Raw genomic sequence first — 14,274 nt, 5'->3', positions numbered from 1 at the left:
TCATTCTAGTTGCTGATTTTGTCCCTTTTGTGTTATAAATTTCATATTCATTTCACCAACTTAATCCTATAAACCAACCCAGCAGTATAACTGGTGCACGCGAATGGTGCAAGCTGCAGACATTATATCTGATTCAGGATCAAACAGAAGTTATTCCCTCACAGTACGTTTCACCCTGTTGACAACAGTTAAAGATAAAAAAAGACACTTTTCATACTTCACTTCATCACTGGATTATTTTTGATGTATTTAGTTTTTTGTTATTATTGAAGGTGCCACCTCACATCAGTTTAAAATGAGATGTTATACCACCATCCACCATGAGGGGGCAGTAAAGCTGCGGGGACTGATCTAACGAGTCAACAAGAAGAAGACTCGTCGTAGTAGTAGCTAGCATGAATGTCGCCGGTTATAAACAAAGTCCGCTGCTTCCGAACATTGTGGAATCAAAGGCAGCTGCACTGACCAGTCTCTGTTGACACCGGAAGTGGCTCTACGAGTTACCGGTGTCACTATTTGAGTTCGCCCCCAGTGGAGGACTGACTCCGGTTTGAACAGCGCAGCACCGCGTTGTCTTCACACCCCACAGGTTTGTTTTTACCATGTTTAATCACAACAGAGCAAATTATGATTTAAAAAAACAAAGCTAGGAAACGTAAACACTCCCATCAGCTAGCTAGATAACGAGCTAACGAGCTAACGAGCTAGCTGCAGCTCTTTCTAGAAGCGTCAACAGTGTTACCATGGTTACACAACGCAACTTCCACCCAGAGGAGTCGTCGCGTGTTTTCAGGATCGAGCTTTAAAAGTTTGGATCGTTTGTTCCCGCAGGAGATCAAAGGAACATGGTGCAGCTGCACGTGAAGCGAGGAGACGAGAGTCAGTTCCTCTTCAGCACCACAGTGGACGCTCCGCTGGACACAGCCATCCAGCAGATTACTGCCATTTACAACGGGAGACTGAAGGTGGAGCGAATATGTTCAGGTGAGACAACACACAACACAGACACACACATAGACACACACACACAATCACACAATATATCCCGAGCCCCTTACCCTAACCTCATCCAAACTAAATGCCTAAACCTAATTCTAACTCTAACCCTTAAACAAAGTCTCAACCCTCAAACAGCCCATTGAGCGTTTGAGGACCAGCCAAATGTCCTCACAGTGATGGTAAAGAACCAAAAGTAGCACTCATAACTATAGAATGAGCACACACACACACACATACACACACACACACACACACACACACACACACTTGAAACTACAGGAGGCTTCACTCACTCTACAGGTTTACCTACGATGGGCGGGAGAGCTCAACACACTGCAGATTAAGAAAACACATTTAAATAAAGAACACGCTGCAAATTGCAATTATGACACTGGAAGGTTTTCCACTGTAACAGGGCACATGAAAAAAATATTTATCAAAATTGTGTCCGACGAAAACGGGAAGGTGTATCAATGTTTAAATGCTAAACTAACATGTCTGCTCTTGTTTCGTTCCCTCAGAGATACCGGAGCTTGCAGACCATGGCGTCACGCTGCCGCCCAACATGCAGGGGCTGACCGCGGAGCAGATCGTGGATCTGAATCTGAGGGATGAGTGGGAGGAGAAGTGCGTTCCCAGCGGAGGAGCAGTATTAAGGAACGATGAGATGGGGAGAAGGAACGGACACGGTGAGAGTCTGACATGTGATCGAAGCTTTGACATGGCCATGGAGCCAAAGGGGGGAGGGAGATGCTTCAAGGGTTTTTTATTTGTGAGATTTCATGTGGATCTACCTCTGTAGATAGTTTTGTGAAGAGGTTAATTGACATGAGATAGTGTAAATAGTTTATTTCTATGCAGGCAGGGAAGAAGTGAAAAATGGTTTTGTCCCTGTCACCTCTCATATCTTTGTCCTCTGCAGCTCCCAATGATAAAATGAAAGAGGTGTTGATGAAAACAATGGACGAGGCCAAGGCTCTAATCTCCAAAGTGAGTACGAGAGTTACACTAAATCTTTTTTATGAACTCGTTCTTTTACTCACAGAGTGTAAGATATGTGCATCTGTCTCTTAATCCTTCAGAAACAAGTTCAGGCCAACGTCTGTGTCACAGTGGAGATGGTAAAGGAAGCTCTGGATCAGCTGAGAGGTGCCGTGATGATTGTGTACCCCATGGAGCTGCCTCCTCACGACCCCATCAGGATGGAGTTCGAGGAGCGGGAAGACCTTTCAGGAATGCAGGTTAGAGAGCGGCTCCTGTTCCTGTGGTCAGAGTTGAATCGATGCAACTGTCTCTTTAATTGTTTCTTTCTCATCTTTTCCTTTGTCCTTCGTTCATCTTCCTCTGCCATCTCCTTCTGTCTCCTGTGTCCTCAGGCGTCTCAGCAGGTGATCACAGAGGACGAGTGCCAGCTCTGGTGGGCGGCCAAAGAGATGCAAAGGGGGAAGAAACTGCAGGACTACGTCGGCAAAAATGACAAGACGAAGATTGTGGTGAAAATCCAAAAGGTAAGAGCAACTTTGAGAATTTGTTTCCTACGTGACAGTCAGTCTAGTTGTGGTTTCATGAGGTTGTTTCCCTTCAGAAAGGGCAGGGGGCGCCAGCGAGGGAACCTCTGGTCACTGAGGAGCAGCAGAAGCAGATGATGATGCACGCCTACAGAAGGCAAGAGGAGCTCAAGGTGAGGAGAAGCACAAACCACCACATCCCTGTTGTAACTTACTCTACGTCTCTGACCGTCTCTTGGTGACATTTTCAGAAACTGGAGGAGACGGACGAGGACAGCAGCCTGGACTCCGACTGGTCGGACAGAGGGGCTCTGAAGAAACAGTTCCAAGGCCTCACCAACATCAAATGGGGACCGAGATAAAGACCGACTGTTGGTCCTGGTCGGTTTCAGCCTCATATGCAACGAGAGGCCTTTTCTCAGTCGGTTGTTATTTGACGTCTTCCACACGATATTTTATACGTCTTTAAAGTGCCTTGGGATCATAGTTATTATGATTTGGCATACCAATGAAATTGTATTGAATTGAATAGAGAGGTTTTCATATTTAATTTATACTATATTTCATATAAGTAAGGTTCCTGTTTCTGGATGAACACCTGATCGTTATTTTTAACCAAACTGAAATGTGAAGACATCTGGAAACAAAATGCTACAAAACTTTCAATATAAATCTGATTTATTTTTACCTCAGTCTTCCTGCTGTGTTCCCTCTGATTATTATCACACTGTTGTAATGCAATTTTTTTATTAAATCTTTAAACAAATGAAAAGCTACTGTTCATTTCTGTGTTAAAACAAATGTCCACTGTAGCGTGTGAATCCACCATGTTCTTACATTTAGTATTAATAGTGTGTTTAGTGTTTCACAAAGACTTGGAAAAGTTCATCCCTTGTGCAGCAGTAAGGATGCAACACCTTTCCTCTCTTTGTCTCCTCTCACTGACACACAAACACACACACACACACACAGACACACACACACGTAAACCTCTTAAAATCAGTGCTGCTGTGAGGCAGGAAGTTGCCACACAGTAGTTGGTCGTTCCAGTTCTTGTCCCAGCAGGGAAGAGGAAGTGGTCGAGCTCAAAAGCGAGAGTGTTTCATTCAGGGTCGGACTCGGGGGAGATGTTGACTCAGCTGAATTCAGAGACGTGTCGCTGGTTTAAAGAAACACGGCCTTAAAACACATCTGGGACACAATGTGAGGATTTAAAGGCTGATTCCATCTCTTGTATTTTCAATTTAAAGGGTCTCTGGTATGAACAGCTGAAAATGTTAATAACCACAATACTCTAGGGAAAACAATGGCATGTCTATTTCTGTCAGTCATGATGTATATTTTTTTAAACATTCTTCCAGCAGCTACAAATGATGATCTTTGACATGAAACTGCAAATGTGTGATTTTTACAGAAAGGCGTTGATTTCCACTCCCGTGTTTAAAGCATCACTATGTAGCTTTCACTGAGCAACAGCGCCCTCTGCAGCCGCACCTGGAGATTAACTCAGTTGGGATCCGTTTCTGAGCGTCCCACAGCTTTCAAACTTCAACTGAACTTATTTCAAGTTAAAACTCATCCGTGGTCTTTCCTACTTTGTCCAACCTTGAACTGGTTTGTGACAAACTGAGCTACAGTTCAGCTTCACTCTTCAACTTACTGGACCTGATTCTGATAATTGAAGCCGCGACAATCAGTCAGTTCCACACTTCTCATGAGAGAAGAGACGTTCAGGTCGAGGAGTGGGAATGAAAGAGGAAACTTTCTCCATGTTCCAGGTCAGTGAACCATCAAACTCATTCTGAAGCTCCCATAGTGTTGCTTTAAATCCAGAGGGAGGTTGAAGATGAGAGAACCTGTGTTTCATGGTTCCATTTAAACAAAGCAGAGGAGACATGTTCTTTGCTGCTGTGAGACGCCTCGATGATGATTCAGAACTGTAACATTCATGAATGAATGAGGCAGCTGCGTCAGTAAATTAATTTAAACCTGAAATATATTTGCTTCAATTGGTGCTGAATGTAAAAAAATACTATATTTTAGATTTATAATTACACATTCTTTATGTGACCACATTTTACAGCATAAAAACAGCTATTTCTGCTGATTCCATTAAACACTACATTCTTCATAAACGAGAAAACTCCTCCTGCAAATATACATAAACACAGGATGTCAACAAAAGACTCTGAAAGTCTCTTGTTCTGTCTCTGGTCCGTTTAACAGGAGCTGCCGTTCAGGTATGCGTTCATGGAGATCTCCTGTATGACCATATCTCTGCGCTCGATCCTCTCCGCCCGATCGGCTTCCTCGCTCACATTAGTCACTTCCTCCCATTCACACACCACCTTCCTCTCTGTGGTGGAGATTAAAGAACTTTCCGTTCCTTCATCATCATCATCATCTTCTTCCTCTTCCTCGTCCTCCTCCACCTGGCGTTTTACAGTCTGGCTAGTAGACCTGGTTTGGAGTCTGTGATCTCTGACCTGGCGCCCTCTGCAGGTCACACGGACTGATACAGCCAGCAGCGTGATCAGGAGGCCAACGCACACACTGGAGGTGAAGAGCAGCGCCGCCATTTCTGGATGCTCTGCGTAGAAGACAAACACAGGAGGTGTAAGAAAACATTGTCTGTAGATAAACAGATCTGATGTGACAGCTCCCGTAAGTGAAACCAAAGTGTCTGGGTCGCCCCCTGGTGGCTGGCTGCAGTATAGCTCATGAACCCTGTCTCCTCCATGTTAGTGAATAGGATATGGACCAAAAAATAAATACATTTTAGACAGATCTTATCACACTGATGTGGGTTCATGTTCATGCATGTTATTTGATGCTATTGAAAAAACTGGTAAAGTCTAAAAGTCATGATTGACAGCTGAGACAGACTTGCTATTGGCCGGCCGCAGCACAAGATGGCAGCGTTCGCTTGCAGGATATTCCCGGCTCTCATTCTGGATTGTTTGAGGAAGTGGAGATGCATCGTCCATCTTTATATAGTCTATGGTGGGGGCCTACAGGTAGTTAATATTTACCTCTGATGTAGGTGTAGGTCAGGAGAGAGGTGCTCATCACGGCTCCCGAGTTGCCGGGTCTTCTCGACCCTTTGACCAAAAGCTCTTCCAGATCTACAGGAGCAGCTGTGGTGAAAATACAAATAACGACATGAGGAAAAGGGAAGAAACCTGGAAGTGCAACAGGTCACATGATGCCGTTACCTTTGTCTGTCTCCACAGGCGGAGACGAGGTGGAGCTGAACACGTCGGGGTCGGCCTCCCTCAGTAAAGACTGTGGGACTGGGAAACATGACAGAACAGTCTTTTTATTTCTGCAGACTCAGCGATATTGGTGGATCTACAGTGGAGCATTCATCACAACACTTCCAAACCTCTGGAGAGAAACCAGCCCACTGTGGAAGTATAGTCTCAAACCATGGAAAGTTTTGTCTAGTTGTGTTGTAACGGGCCACAGGGTTAACACATTGTTACACACTTGATGGAGACAAGTCAGAAAGAAATAAAATCAGCTCCGAGCTCAAGTAACAACCTCGATTTATGATTGGATGACCTCACTGTGCAAAAAAATCACCGGATGTTTAACCAGGAAGTCGGATCTGAGCGCACAGTCTATTATTCCCCGTGTTACTGAGTACAGGGAGATAAGAAAAGCTGATGCTGAGATCAGCAGATAAGAATTCACAGTGGGAAACTGTAAATGTTCACCGCTGGAGCCGTCAGATAATGAACGAGGCCGAAAACATGACGTGTTCCTACATTGAAAACTCTCGCCCCTTGAACACAGGGGCTTGTTCTGTGAAGGAGGAAGCACAGAGAGTCCTACCACAGGAATAGATCACACTGAGGTACTTCCTGGTTCCTGGAAAGCAGGGGTCCCTGAAGGTCTGGTTGCTGACAGCAACAGCACACTTCTGTTTGCCGTGGCAGGACTTGGACACCGAGTGCACGGCCGCGTGGTCGAGACACTCTGTGGGGCAGAGAGAGAGAGAAGACACTCACAGGCAGCCAATCAGACATGTTGTGTGAGTGTGTGTTTCATTAAAAAATACCCCCCCCCCCCCCCCCCCCCCCCAGATACTCCATCATGGACACGCTACAGTAGAAAAACGACTGTTGTAAATGAAAAGCATCAGAATGTGACGGGGGGGGGGGGGTGTAAACCTCAATGCATGCAAAGGAAATGCTCATGTTTTTATGTTATAATAATGTAATTAGCATAATTTAAACCATATGATGAGAAATTATAATCAGATGTAGACTCTAATGTTATTCTGTTCATTAGTAATTTTATGTAGAAAAATGATTTAGCTTACAAAGTTATCCGTTTAATATGGCTTCATGAAACCTATCAAAATGCTTTACTGTGTGTTTCAACATTAACTTTCAACATTAACATTTACATTTATTTAAGTGCTGATCTGAGCCCAAAGGCTGAGAAGAGTAAAACCAATAAAACCCGATGCCTCCTGGTGTTTCCGGTGCTATATTCCCGGCTTCATGACTCTTAGTCTCCAGCACATGAGAACCCTGAACATCCCGTGGCCTCACCAAAAGGGGGAGGTCTGGTCAGGTGTGAGGGGCAGGTGTCAGCGTGGCCCAGACTTCTGCCGTAGACAGCTGCATAGATGACCAGCAGCCTGGGGGGCTTACAGCCCAGGACCATGGTGTCTCCCTCACAGGCCACATGTCTCCTGTGTTCAGCTGAGCGAGGGGAAAAATAGTGATGATGAGGAGGTGGTGACAGCAGGAAACTGAGGGTGAAGGACCACCAGCGAATGTGGGAGAGAAGCTGAGGCAGAAACTAATCAACCGGGACTGGACATGAAAGTAAAAGCTGTTGGGAACCAGGAGGAACACGTGGGAAGCCGCTGGACTCACTGGGTTTACACCTGTAGTCCACGTGGAGGTATTTAGAAGTCCCGGGACAAGGGTCCTTCCCAAACAGCAGGTGATTGACAGGGAGCTGGCAGTCTCTGTGGCTCTGACACTCCGACAGCAGCTTCTGCAAAGGTAAGAATTGAGCAGTAAACTGAATTCACAGAAAATCGAGCACACTGTGACCCAGTGAGAATAAACAGTGAATCATATCCCATTCACAGAAACACACCTGCAGAGCGGTGAACGCCGAGCAGCTGTGGTTGTGTGCTCCGGGCGGGGGGTCGGGGTCGGCCCTGCACGCCCACACCTCCCCGCTCCCGTAGAAGGCCGACTGGATGGAGATGGTGGAGTGACGAGGACAGTGGAGACGCAGGGGCTGTCCGTCACACGCGTGGGCCGAGTGGCTGGTGATGATTCTGGACAGGTAGTCTGCGGCACATGCAGATACAGTATACAGGTCAATTAAAGGGACAATTCACTCATGTTTACATGTGAAATTTGGTTTAGTTCTTGAGGAGTTGAACGCAGGGAGTGAAAATAGATGTTTAATATTTCCTGTGGCTCTGGAGGGAGTTTTCTAAAGTCAATCATCATGGCACAGAATGTTAATTCTAATAGAAATAGACACAACAACATAAAGATGCAGATATTTCACTCTGAAGCACAGTAATACCCATAAAAACTAAAGAAAATGTTTCATAGCATATTCATTGAATATATTTTCCACCAGTGAGTTAATGATATATACAATTACCGTGACTTTGAGGTACTTTTGAGGTACTCTCCTTATAAATGGCATTTATTTATTTACAAGGGAAGCTTTTCAGGCTCATTGTATTTTCTTTTATTCAGATTCACAGCTTTTCTCTTATTATTCATCAGACTGTGTGACGCCTGCTCAGTGCAACTTTAACCAAACTAAAATGGAACACAGAGGCCCAACAGTCCCATTCAATTCGATTCAGCCACACCAATTTATTAAGATATCAGTTTATCATCAAGGTTTTCCCTGGAGGTGAAAAATATTGATTTATTCACCTCCTCCATCATCTTCATATTTATTTTGGTCATATTTAAACCTTTACGTTTGCAAACATCCACTGCAACTTTGTCTCTTTCTGTCATCTCTTGTAATAAGTCTCTCCCTCTGTGTGCAATACCCTTGACTTGCTGCTGTAACAAAATCATTTCCCAATTTAAGACCAATAAAGTACATCTATCCATCTATCTTTGAGTCTATCAATCAATCAACCAATCAATCAATCAATCAATCAATCAATCAATCAATCAATCAATCGATCGATCAATCCTCTTCTTACTAGAGAAGTCAGCCAGTCCACTCAGGCGTCTGGTCCACAGGAGCAGGCTCAGGTAGAAGAGACAGTGGCTCAGGTCCAGTCCGGGACAAGGACGCGTCCAGCTCATGACTCTCATCCCCCGAGTCCCGGGTCATATTAGAGAGACTCCCCGCGTCAGTGCGGACCGACGGGAGGACTTCACACGAGCCCACGGGTGCACCTCCACCTCTCCTGCTAACTGAAAGCTGGCTTCTCCTCTCAGAAAGCACCAACCAGAGGAGAAGGAGCAGAGGAGACGGAGCAGAGGAGGTCGGGGGGAAAAGCAGCTGCGCAACAGGTCGCTCCGGAGCGACGTGGTTCCTCCCGGGGCGGATTTGTGAATGGACGCGTGTGGAAAGTGAACAGTAACAGCTGAGTGTGTGTGTGTTACAGGGTGGGCGTGGCAGATACACAACTATTTTAGATCTGCGAGAGGAGGGAGGGGGCGCACCAAGCGGAATGACGCACACCCAACACCCCCCCCCCTCCCCTCCTCCACCATGAGGCACATGTTTACCTTTTGGATTTCTCCTCCTCCTCCTCCTCCTCCTCCTCCTCCTCCTCCTTCTTTCTTGCTCCTGAAAAATAACACGTCAAGTAAAAACCAGGATTTAGTTTATCTTTTTATTTCTATAACATATTTGTTAATATATTTTTCAGCCATATTTGAGGTTTTAGAGCAGATCCATAACCTCAGTTGGAAATGGGAAAATCACTGGGGGCTCATGGGCCACACAGAGTGTTAACTGGTTAGACCTTTACTAGAATATATTATTTTTCAACCTCTCCCTGCATATAAATGTCATTTATTTCATCAGGTGTAAATAAGGTTTTTTGGGGCTTTCTGTTTGATGTTTTTATGATGTTATAGCCTCTCATGTAGTATTAGTCAAATTGTTTCATACCAGTTCGATGCAGATGATCTAGAATGGCACTAACCTCCAGCTACAGCAAATCACCTGAAAAAAACAAGAGCCATAATATATTTCCTAGGGAATTAATGAAAAGGTTGAAGAAAATGAGAAAAAAACTTCCTCCCATTTGTCCTTATCCATGGAGAAATTGAATGAGCTCTTTCTGGCAAACAGCAGCAACAAAGTGGACAGGGGGTGAAAAACAGAAGCTTCTCGGTGGAGACGGAGCCTAGAGAGAAATTCAGCTGAATCCAGAAAGCACGTGTAGAATTAGACCAGATAAAATATCCGATTATTGTTCTGGATGCTTGTGTTGATCCCCACCACCCCCCACTAAGTCAACATCAGTGTTGAGTTACTGCTTCTTTATACAAGGACAAAAGCCTCCGTTTGAATGAGTGATATTTTGAATCCGTTTCCTTTCACAAAGTGTCGATGTCTCAAGCGAGGGGTCCTTGAATGAAGCAGGGGGCCTACTGGGTGAACTGGTTCCCCCAGGCTCACATCCATGACCCACTCCATGGTAACCGCTCACTCTCCCTGTCAGACGGACAACAGTCAAGCTGACAGAGACGTCGGGGTCTCCACGCTCGGCTTCACGGGGGGAGACAGGCAGGGGTGGGGGGAGGAACTCCGAGGTGATATTTTGCATACAAACTGGGCAACAGTTTTGAGCCCCCCTCTCCTAAGTTGGTTCAATTTGCTGTACTTTGGCTTTAGGCGCCCAGGGAGTGTCTCCAAACCCCCTTTATCTGCTGTTATCCCTCCAAAGCCCGAGGAATTTTGTTGTCAAGCTCCAAACGCTTCCTGGATGTTGTTCTGCAGACGCTGTTCAGCCATATAGGTCAAGCAGGAAGGTTGAAAAAAAGAGGCGATGTTTCGAGGTATGGTATATATATATATATATATATATATATATATATATATATATATATATATATAAATATAAATATAAAAGAGGGCATTGTCCATTTAATCTTGAAGCAGTTCTCTAAAGCTGTGGTAAGAAACAACTAAAACATTTAGCTGATGTTTACTGTCCGTGTGTGTGTCTACAAAATAACGAGAACCTGTTAAAGGTCACAGTCCCCAAAAAAATGGTCTGAAAAACATTTTCCAAGATATCTGCATGTAATTATAGTGCTAGAAAAACTAGTTGAAGCTTATAATAAATTGGAAAAGGATTCCGTCATGTGAAGCCATAAGTTATGATGCAATTTAAAACCTAAAACCGGCATTTTTCTAGATATCTCAGCATCTATGTACACACAAGGGCAGATAGATTCCCACGACTGTCGCTGATAAACTTTCAAACTGGGAACACAAGCCCTCAATTGCACGACCAGAAGATAAAAGACAAAACACTTGATTAGCCTTGATGATGTTTTGAAACAAACAGGAAGAGGTGATAAAGAGAAAAGGTCCAACTGAAGGAAAGAAAGATTGTGATTTAGGTTTCCTCCTGATGGCGACAAGAGATGAAGGGATAAGAATCTCAGAGGGAACAATTATAAACACAAGGATCAACTGAACTGCATCACCGATAAACTTTATTATTACTTCATCATTGACAGAAAAGCTCCGGCTCAAAACAGAACAGATTATAAATTACAAAGCATCTTCACTTGAAATCCACATTCATCTCAAGTTGGGCATCAACAGCAGCCTGGAATTCAAGAAACAAAACAAGATGAAATTAAAAAAGTAAACAACAATATCTCAGTCATCATTGTGTAAACTAATCTGTTCAGACACTCACCAATTCTCTCTTTGCTTCTTCTATTTTCACCTGAGCAAGAGACGGGTTCTGTGTTGGTTAAGAGGGGGAAAGAGTTTAGTAAAGTCAAAACACAGCAACACAAACATCTGGAGACTGGTTCAATTGTCTGGCCCAGTTGGTTTAATAAAGTTTAATTAAGCCCTTTAAAATGAATTTCTCACAGGTTAGAATCACGTCAGATCACTCTTGATTATTTGGTCTTTCAAACTTTCCAGAGACAGACTGAAAAACCAACGTACTGGGCTGAGATCCATGTACGGCTCCAGTTTCTTTTTCATGGGGATAATTTCTTGTCTCAGAGCGGTGACTTCCTGCAGAGAGAGAAAAATACGATGACCCACTTTTAAATCCCTGACAGCGGACAATGTTAGGGCTTCATGTCTACGTCGATGACCATGGTGCATGTGTGTAGATACCTCAGAGAGCTGCACAATAGCCTGGTGGCTGACGGACTTGTCCATGTTCCTCGACACGAGTTGAGCCTGGACAGAAACAGACAGTGAAACTCTGTTTGCTACTTTAAGAACCTGGTCCACACTGACATTGATACAGACGTGTTGGCATCGTCTCCCACTGTTTAACCAAAGGCAGTAACATGATGCTCAGATTACAACAAATATATCAAAACACAGGCTGTTATTCTGGATGAAATAAAACCAGTCAGTCCACAGAGGAAAGTACAGTGGTACTGCCAGGAGGCTACTTGTACTTTCTGCCCCTTTGGAAACATTGAAAACTTTCTTTCCTGCGGCCCAATTAATGACTCATCACACTTTTGGGATGCAGAAGACATTTTGCATGCTGATTAAATAAAGAGCTGGAAAATGATATAAGAACCACATATCTGTGACCTATATTAACATAGATATGTTCAGTCAACTCTAAAAGATCAAACTTTGACAGCCCTCAGTTAGGATCCGAGAGGCAGTTCCATCAGATTCGTATTTGACCAAATCAGCATCAACATCTTCATTTTAAGATCTGTGATGGTGAATAACTAAAGTGTGAAGAGCAGCTCATCTATTACACAACCTACCTCGGCCTTCTCCCGTCTGTTGTTCAGCTCTTTGGCCTTTGCCATCACAAAGTCCATGTTGAGGAGCCTCTCCTCTGCTTTAGCGCTCTCCACTGCCTGAGCTTTAACACTTTTGTTGATATCCCTGAGGACGATTGAGATGTTAAGTACACATGAAGCACAGCCTGTTGCCTACTGACTGTGTGATGGTTTGAAACGTCCACACTCTTACTCCTGTAAAGTGCTGCGCAGCACCAGAGTGGCTCCGAGTCGCTTTCTGAGCGCCTTGAGTTCCCTCTCCAGTCGCCTGTTGGACTTCTCTGCTTCCAGAAGCTCGTTGGTGAGGTTGTTCACTGCCGGCATGAAGCTACACAAGGAGTAAAGATAGGTTTGAAATCTTGGGAGTGTTAAATTTAAAGAACAGACAATAGACTTCAAAGCTGTTACACACCTGTCCAATGATGTGTCCCTCACTCCGAGCACCATAGCATTGTCCACTAAGGCCGACAAGTAGTCTGCAGCGGGCTTTGACAGGCTGGCACTGGACAGGCCGACACCTTGGAGGAGAACTTCCTGCAGATGTGAACCTGGACACCGGAAAATCTGGTTAACTGTCAAAGTGCTGTGAGAACATTGTGGTGTGAATGGATGGACAATTGATTTTGACACAAAAAGCAAACAGTGAATTGTGTGTTTTTAATCCAGCGAAGTGTGTTAAGATATTGAAGTCTGGTTCTCGTCAGTGGGGATGGAACTTCACAAAATACTGAACTACACCAGGTTCATAACTTTTTGGGGTTCATCCCTGGAAACATGTCTGTTGTCGTTTTCACATTTGCAGGGTGTCTCTGTATTTGTAAGTGTTGTGACTTTTTACGTTGTTGTTTTAATTTGCTGTGCGCCTATCTCTCTCGTCCATCGAACTGTTTAGATGAAGTATTAGAATCAAAATAATAACATGAACAAACAGAAGCACTATTTGTGTCACTGACATTTTTTAAACCCTGTTGTGCGTCAGTGACATGTGATTAACCTCAGCTGTGTGTCATTAACATGTTTTAAACCAGCATCTACATGTTCAAAACTCAGTTGTGTGTCCCTAACATGTGTTAAACCAAAGTTGTTTGTCAGTAACATGTATTAAACCTCACATGTGTGTCAGTGACATGTATTAAACCTCAGTTGTCAGTCGGTAACATGTGTTAAACCTCAGTTGTGTGTCAGTAACATGTGAGTCAGTGACCCACCATCCGCCTGATACTCGCATGTCTTCTGCTTCATGTCCTCTATGAGCAGAGCCGTGTCCCCGCAGCGGGCCTCACTGCAGCGGCTCAGCTGGAACAACACGTCCACGGTCCTGGTGTTCACCTCGAACTGAGGCACCGGCTGGTCCCCGAACACCGAGCCCAGCCAGCTGTTCACCTGAGGGGGGGGGGGGGGGGGGGGGGGGCGGAGGTTCAACAACAGGGCAACAACCGCAGACATTGTATTAATGTGTTAGTGAGACAGTGAACTTTACCGTCTCGATCTTCTCACACATGGCGAATGAAAAGTTGACAAAACAGAAGAGTTAATAAAAGTTTCTCCAGCTCGAACGAGAAACTAGTGTTTTGCTCTTTGGTTTCCCGCCCCTGGAATTTTGTAATTACTTCCGCGTTTCCAGCCAATGAAAATCGTCTTCTTCGCTCTGAATCCGGGTCACGTCCCAAAGGTGAAACTTCGGTCAAGATAGTTCACTATAATACCGGCTACCACTTCGCTTGCAGGAACCAACAACAACAAAAAGAAGAAGACAGGGGATTCTAGAACACCTCTGGAAAAAGTATTTA

General features: G+C 44.5%; 3 protein-coding genes across 3 annotated transcripts; 1 reads left to right on the top strand and 2 right to left on the bottom strand.

Annotated features, from left to right (window-relative positions):
• The first annotated feature begins 350 nt into the window (after nt 1-350).
• Nucleotides 351-3,279, top strand: cfap298 (cilia and flagella associated protein 298). Its single transcript, XM_053442056.1, has 8 exons — nt 351-589; nt 832-984; nt 1,521-1,688; nt 1,922-1,989; nt 2,082-2,240; nt 2,376-2,507; nt 2,585-2,680; nt 2,759-3,279. Exons 2-8 carry the CDS (start codon nt 846-848, stop codon nt 2,867-2,869), a joined length of 873 nt encoding a protein of 290 aa, XP_053298031.1. The 5' UTR covers nt 351-589; nt 832-845; the 3' UTR covers nt 2,870-3,279.
• Nucleotides 3,280-3,711: 432 nt separating this feature from the next.
• Nucleotides 3,712-9,111, bottom strand: eva1c (eva-1 homolog C (C. elegans)). Its single transcript, XM_053442055.1, has 8 exons — nt 8,719-9,111; nt 7,629-7,828; nt 7,400-7,523; nt 7,070-7,222; nt 6,345-6,488; nt 5,723-5,800; nt 5,540-5,644; nt 3,712-5,097 (listed from the first exon to the last, which is right to left on the bottom strand). Exons 1-8 carry the CDS (start codon nt 8,831-8,833, stop codon nt 4,727-4,729), a joined length of 1,290 nt encoding a protein of 429 aa, XP_053298030.1. The 5' UTR covers nt 8,834-9,111; the 3' UTR covers nt 3,712-4,726.
• A 2,072-nt stretch (nt 9,112-11,183) lies between these two features.
• On the bottom strand, nt 11,184-14,095 carry haus1 (HAUS augmin-like complex, subunit 1). Its single transcript, XM_053441689.1, has 9 exons — nt 13,965-14,095; nt 13,693-13,867; nt 12,897-13,032; nt 12,678-12,812; nt 12,467-12,590; nt 11,847-11,912; nt 11,670-11,741; nt 11,410-11,457; nt 11,184-11,316 (listed from the first exon to the last, which is right to left on the bottom strand). Exons 1-9 carry the CDS (start codon nt 13,983-13,985, stop codon nt 11,272-11,274), a joined length of 822 nt encoding a protein of 273 aa, XP_053297664.1. The 5' UTR covers nt 13,986-14,095; the 3' UTR covers nt 11,184-11,271.
• Between the last annotated feature and the right edge of the window lie 179 nt (nt 14,096-14,274).

The sequence above is a fragment of the Pleuronectes platessa genome, chromosome 15, assembly GCF_947347685.1.
Source record: "Pleuronectes platessa chromosome 15, fPlePla1.1, whole genome shotgun sequence".
Lineage (NCBI taxonomy): Eukaryota > Metazoa > Chordata > Actinopteri > Pleuronectiformes > Pleuronectidae > Pleuronectes > Pleuronectes platessa.
The sequence above is the reverse complement of the archived record's forward strand: the minus strand, read 5'-3'. Positions and strand labels throughout refer to the sequence as shown.